Genomic DNA, 6,332 nt, shown 5'->3' on the forward strand with positions numbered 1-6,332 from the left:
GCTGCCGCCGTGAGCGTGAGGACTACCTGTACCGCGAGGAGCTGGCCCGCTTCCGTCAGGAAGGAGTCCTCACCCAGCTCAACGTCGCCTTCTCCAGGGACCAGGCTGAGAAGGTACCGCTATAGTCCTGCTCCCAGCCATGGTGGGGTGGGAAGAAAAGGCCCTGAGGGCTGGAGACTCCCAGCCTGGAGCAGGGAAGACCCCTGGCAGTCATAGGAGGACCCAGCTCCTCTGCTGTCTCGTGGAGCCACGAGCATGGGCTTGGCTTCCCCTCCCTTGCCATGGCCTGTGGTGTGGGGCTTTGCCCCTCTCAGCTCACCCCAGCCTTTTTTCCTGTCAGGTTTATGTTCAGCACTTACTGAAGAAGAACAAGGAAAACATCTGGAAGCTGCTCAATGAGGGAAACGCTCATATCTATGTGTGCGGGTAAGTCTGGTGGCAGGGAAGGGACTTTGGGGAAAAAGTTCCTATTCTCAGGAAAACAACTGTGATTCAGTTTCCCCACTTGTGTGTTACAAGCCCTGGGAGGGTTACGCTGTCCTGGTTCCGGGGGAGGGCAGGCAGATGGGCTGGGGGGTGTGAACTGTCCATGTTTGTGTGTTGAGGTGACCAGGGCTCTGTGTCCCTGATGTGTTACCACCCCGCTCACGCTCCCCTTGTTTGCAGCGACGCTCGCAACATGGCCCGGGACGTGCAGAACACCTTCTACGAGATCGTGGCCGAGTTTGGGAACATGAGCCAGCCCCAGGCTGTGGATTATGTAAAGAAACTGATGACGAAGGGCCGGTACTCTTTGGATGTCTGGAGCTAAGAGCGGGGCTGCTGGGGCCGGGGAGAGAACAGGTTCCCAGGCGTGAGCCTGTGGGAGGTGGAAAGTGCCTGCTCACCCACTGCTGCTGTGGGTGACAGCATCGTCCCCAGCCCACAGCTACCCCAGTGTCACTCACAACCCCTCCTGGTCCAGAGCAGCCCCCCTGGAGGGCTGGAAGGGGTTGAGAGGGGCAGGGGGGTAGCTCAGGCTGTTGTCCAGGAGCTGTGGTGCCCCTGGCACCATGAGGTCAGGGACAGAGCTGATGTGGGGCAGGAGGGACAGACAGTGCTGGGGGAGCTCTGGGGTCCTTCCCTCAACACAAGGTGTTGCCTTATCCCCTGGGGCTGGAGACCACCGTGGCCTGGGCTGGCAGTGGGGTGGAGGAGCTGGCAGCCCCCTGCACTGTGGGTTTGGTGGAGGGCACGTTGTGGGGCAGCAGTCTGCCCTGGCCCCCCTCCTGCCCTGTTTGGCCACCTCTAGACTAGAGCCATGGGGCTGGCAGCGGCTCTGGGGACAGAGCTGCCCCACGCCACCAGAACCCCGCAGGCACCCCACTCCTTTTCCCCACTGCCCACCTTTGCTCTGGCACACAGCGGGGAGGGGACAGCTCCTCTGCCCTCTGGAAGAGACCTGCTCTTGGGGGAGGGGGTCTCAGTCTGCAGGGGCCCTGCTCACTCCCTGGGGTCCCACAGCTGGCAGCTCCCCTGTGCCCAGCCCTCCCTCATGCTGTGTACGGTCATTTTTTAAATACTGTTTTTATTTTAACATCTTTGTGATTTAATAATGGAAAAAAGAAAAAAAAAATCCCAACCTTTCAGGCTGTCTAATGATGGTAAATTATTTAAATACATTTGCCCTTGGAATAAAAATACTGTTTCTGTAGTTTGCTTCCTGCCCTCCCTCTGCTTGGGAAGAGAGAAGGGAACCAGGAGGAGCAATGGCTGCTAACTGGGAGGAAACTGGGGGAACAGGCAGCAGCTCTGGGTTTAGGCTGAGCTGGTGGCTGGGGACAGCCCTGACCCCGGAGTGCTGAGCCCTGGCAGGGCGGTGAGGATGGCAGCAGGGGGTGGATGGCTCCAGCAGAAAGCAGAGCTGTGTGGTTCCCAACACTCCAGGAATTCCTGGGGGTAGAAGAGGGTTTCCCTTCCCCAGGGACACCGATGTCCTGCTGGGCCTGGCTTTGTGCAGCCAAAGCTCTGCCCACAGTCCATGGTGGGGGGCTGTGCAGGCTGGGGGGTGCCATGGGAGTGAGGTGGGAGCTCACAGCTCTGTCCTCCTGTCCCACCCTGCACCCTGGGCTGCTGTGGGGGCACCTGGAGGGGTTTTTTTCTTCACTACCAGACAGGCTAAAACCACAGAGCATGCAAACCGTTCCAGGACCACCCCAGCAACCCAAGGCAGCACCTTCCCTTTATTTTCACGTGTGCATCCTCCCGAGATGTAAGAGCAGGGTGCTCTTTGCACAGTTCCAGCATGAAGCCTGGGTCAGGCTCGTGGTTCTCCCACCCCTCCACCCTGCAGCTTGAAGACACAGGAGGAACTGGGTGCAGCACCCTGGAAGTCATGTGTGCTGGATTGCAAAGCAACAGGGGCTGCCAGGGCAGCGATTGCTTGCAGCCCTGATTTACCTCTGCTTTCAACACCACCCTGGCTGCAAGGCTGGGCAGAGGAGAGACTTGACCACCCCAGGAGCTGAGTGTGAACAGGCAGCCATCAGCCCTGGACACCCCCCAGGCTGCCCCCCTGTCTGCAGCAGGGTGGGGAGCACTAGCAGAGCTGGGCTCAACCCTGGAGAACCATCCCAGTGAATGTCTTCAGGGCAAAGGGAAGGGGAGCAGCTGTCCCTGCTCTCCTGGAGGAGGAAAGCAGCCAGGAGAGGGGTTGCAGGGTGCTCCTGCCTCCAGGTGAGTGACTCGGGCATGGATCCAGCACCTCAGGGAACAGGCAGTCTATTTGTGAGCAGACCCCAAGCTCTGTCCCACACCCAAGGCTTCTGTGGCACGGGGTGAGACACCAGAGTCCGGACGGCATCGAGGAGAGGGGAAGAGGAGATGGAGCTGGTGGGGAAAAACAGTCCTGGCCCCCCCCCAAGCTGTCCCTCCCCCCTTCAATTCCGCTTCGTGTCTTTGTTCTTGTTCTGAAACTTCTGGTGGACGACACGGAGGGTGGTGAAGAAGTTCCCCAGGAAGAGGATGAAGAAGGGGAGGCCACACATGAGGACCTGCAGGAGCAGCAGAGGAGTCAGCAGGAGGGACCTGCCTGGGGCATCCTCCTCCCCAAGGCAGCTGCCCGGGAGCCCCCTTACCTGCCACTCCTTGCATTCCGGGTGCTGGATCATGCGGAAGAGGGTGATGGCGTTGTAGAGCTGCCAGAACTGCAGGAGAGAGGAAATTTAGGGGAGTTTCTGCCTTTAAAGGCTCAACCTCATGCTCATGTTTACCCAGCTGCTCCCTCTGAGCACAAACCCCACACAGAGCTCGCGTGAGGCCACCCTGCACCTGCACGCAGTGAAACCCCGTCCAGGTTCAGGACCAGAAGACTCCAGTTGGGACATCTCCCCCTTTCTTGACACCTTCTGGAGCCCAACAGCCAGGAGGAAGCCTCAGACCCACCTGCTGCTTTTCACCATGGGCCTAAATGATTTGACCAAGGAAGAACTGGACCTTGAGCAGCAGCAGGAGCTCAAGAGCTGAAGCTCAGAAGGGTTTTGGAAGATTTCTCAGTGCCAGCCCCTTGGCTGTACTTTGCACATCCCTTGAGCACTTGTCAGAGCTACCCCGGGTCCTCCCCATCTCGTGGAGGTGGTGGGTGCTTTGGAGGAAAAGGCTCAGCAGTTGTTGAAAGCATTTCTGTATTGCACGGCTGCAGCAGCCTGTGGGGACCTGGGCGATGTCCAGGCTGCCAGGCACAGTGGGAACACAGCTTACCTGCCCAAAGAAGAGGAAGGGAAGCAGGAACGTCAGGCCTCTCCACATCCAGGACTGGAAGCCCTCTGCAAAGGATGAAGGTTTGCATGGGGAGCTGAGCACACGGTGGTCAGGGACTGGACAGAGTCCAGCTCCTGAGGTCACAGGCAGGTCCTGCCAGGCTGACACAGCTTTACCGTGGGCACTGGTGCTTGTGGGGACTGTGGCAGAGCTCCTTGTGCTCACCCAGGGTGGGCCTCTGCAGGAAGCTGCTCTGGTAGAGCTGCCCTCACCCACAGCTGCTGTCCCTCAGCCTGAGCACTCGGTGTCACAGGGGCTGGGGAGGTGGCAGCCCACAAGTACATGGGGTGTTGGAGGGAGGCTGGCTGGCTGTGAAGCAGCTTCCTGGGGGAAGCTTGGATGCTGAGAAGCACATCTGCTGCTGTCTCACATCCCTGGGGAGCCAGCCATGGGCCAGCAGCCCCAGGAGAGCAGGAGGAGAGTGTCCAGCCTATGGGACAGAGCATCTCCCCAGGCTGCTGCCTCACAGCAGATGCTGCTCTTGGGGCTCTGGCTTTATTTGTAGCTTTTACCATTTCTACTGCTGCTAAACCACAGTCAAACTGATCTTGAAACAAAAACTGTCACCATTGCCTTTAACAGAAACCACACCTCCCAGTTAGCTGAGCACCAGTCTGGTGCAGGGAGGGAGGCTGCTAGCAGCCATGGGTCCTGCGGCAACAGCAGGTCCAGTTGGACTGGGACAACAAGTAAGGGAAGATCCCAGCTTACCCACAGTCAGATCCATGTTGTGCCTCTCGCCCAGCGCTCGCAGCCGGTACAAGCACCCGCTCTGATAGTAGTACTGGAGGAACTGCACAAAGCCTGCAAGGAGAACGTGCACGTGGTCACCAGGTGCCCAGGAATCAGCTTGGCTCTGAGATGACTCTGTGTACAAAGACCGTCCCAGTGCCAGAGGCTGAGGGAAAACCCAGATGAGCCAAGAGCTGTGAGCAGCTACAGCTGGGTCTCTGTGTGACACAGAGCCAGGCAGGCCTGCTTGGCACCTGAGCTCAGCTGTGGTCCCAGCACACACAGCAGCACTTACTCTGGTACATGGAGAAGGAGAGGAACTGGTTCCTGAACATCTGGTACATGAGCCCATCTGGCCTGTGGAGGGACAGTGCTGGCTGGGGGACGTGGGGCTGAGTGCATGTGCAGCCAGCCCTGCCTGCCCCACAGAGCAGGACTGTGGCCATGGGCTAGGGTGGCAAAGCCCCATCCCCTGAGCTGGCCACAGCCCAAAGCTGGCTCCCCATGAGAGGGGGGGATGCAGACTTACCACGTCAGCATAACACCTGAGAGGAAGGTGGAGACGTAGTGATGGAAAACCCACCAGCCTTTGATTCTAGAAGGCAGACACAGAGAAGGGGCATCAGGTCTTGAGCATGAATCCAGACCCAAACGTGGAGCAGGAGAGTGGAGCCAGCCCAGCACCAGCCACCCACCAGCTCCCAGGGCAAGGCGAGGAGCGGGGCTGATTACAAAACAGCCGTGTGTGGAGCAGGACCCAGCACCTCCAGTCCAGGCAGCACCCATGGGCTGGGGCCCTTCCACCTTCCTGCACCGCCTCTGCGCAGGGAGTTCCTCCAGCCCCGCTCCTACAGCTCATCCCCGGGGTTTGCTACACACCCTGAGTAGGAGGGAGCTGCTCCCTTGGGAAGTGTGGAGCTACACAATGGATCCCAGTTCCCCAGCCTTGCAAAGGAGGACCAACTTGCTGCACACCCCCAAGCCCAAGGGACTCACTTGGATCCGTTGTTGATCAAGATGCTCTCCCGGATGGTGAGGGTGCAGTAGTACCACACCAGGAGGAAGTTAAAGACGGCATCTGTCACCCTGGTGTCAAACAAAGCGGGGTGTAAAGGTGGCAGCAGAGGCACCAGCTGTGCATTGAGGGCACAGCCATGGCTGTAGGATCCCACCCACCCTGCGAGCAGGGAGACCTGCTTCTTCACCATCCACCACAGCGAGGCTGCAGCAGCCACAAAAGCCGCCCCACCTCCAGGGCAGTGCCCAGATCCTTTATCAGGATCTGTTCAGCTCCAGAGGTTTCAGGACAGGAGAGGAGGACATAGGGTCCTCGGGAGATCTCTGCCCAGCATCCAAGCCAGACTCACCTGGAGTTGAGGAGGAACCGACAGGAGAAGGACACAATGAGTAAGATGATGGTGAGGTAGAGCTTGAACTTCTCATACTCATCTTTATAGGCAAACCTGCAGGGAAGCACAAGGACAGGCTTGGAGCAAGGTGGCTACTGGAGGTCTGTGTCCTCCCATCCCACCTGGCTGGACAAAAGTGATGTTCCATTGGGAACCTCTGGGACACATTAAAGAAAAAAACCTTGTCCCCTGGGTATTTCTGAGAGGAGAGCATGCCAGGCTGTTTTCACACAGGTGAGACGCCTTCAAGACACCCCAAACCATGCTAACCTGGCGGGAAGTTGGGGAGATCAGGCTCTGTGCAGCTCTCCATGGGGATGTCTGGGGAACTGAGAGAGGGGGACACGGGCTCCTGGCTGGGCACTGCTGCCATTAGTGTCCCAGTGTGGAGAG

General features: G+C 58.7%; 2 protein-coding genes across 2 annotated transcripts in view; one reads left to right on the forward strand and one right to left on the reverse strand.

The window, feature by feature from the left end:
- The window catches only part of POR (cytochrome p450 oxidoreductase), an 18,107-nt gene extending 17,263 nt beyond the window's left edge, over positions 1–844 (forward strand). Inside the window, exons 13-15 of the mRNA XM_010168453.2 lie at positions 1–113; positions 341–426; positions 667–844. Coding sequence (XP_010166755.1) covers positions 1–113; positions 341–426; positions 667–811 — 344 coding nt within the window. The 3' untranslated portion in view covers positions 812–844. The remainder of the gene's footprint in view (positions 114–340; positions 427–666) is intronic.
- A 1,891-nt stretch (positions 845–2,735) lies between these two features.
- Positions 2,736–6,332, reverse strand: part of TMEM120A (transmembrane protein 120A) — a 5,300-nt gene continuing 1,703 nt past the window's right edge. Inside the window, exons 4-11 of the mRNA XM_010168454.2 lie at positions 5,898–5,993; positions 5,527–5,616; positions 5,060–5,125; positions 4,826–4,887; positions 4,510–4,602; positions 3,739–3,803; positions 3,117–3,185; positions 2,736–3,032 (exon numbers count right to left, since the gene is read on the reverse strand). Of these exons, the coding sequence (XP_010166756.2) occupies positions 2,919–3,032; positions 3,117–3,185; positions 3,739–3,803; positions 4,510–4,602; positions 4,826–4,887; positions 5,060–5,125; positions 5,527–5,616; positions 5,898–5,993 (655 nt within the window). The 3' untranslated portion in view covers positions 2,736–2,918. The remainder of the gene's footprint in view (positions 3,033–3,116; positions 3,186–3,738; positions 3,804–4,509; positions 4,603–4,825; positions 4,888–5,059; positions 5,126–5,526; positions 5,617–5,897; positions 5,994–6,332) is intronic.

Source organism: Antrostomus carolinensis, unplaced genomic scaffold, assembly GCF_000700745.2.
Source record: "Antrostomus carolinensis isolate BGI_N321 unplaced genomic scaffold, ASM70074v2 scaffold9235, whole genome shotgun sequence".
NCBI classification, from domain to species: Eukaryota; Metazoa; Chordata; class Aves; order Caprimulgiformes; family Caprimulgidae; genus Antrostomus; species Antrostomus carolinensis.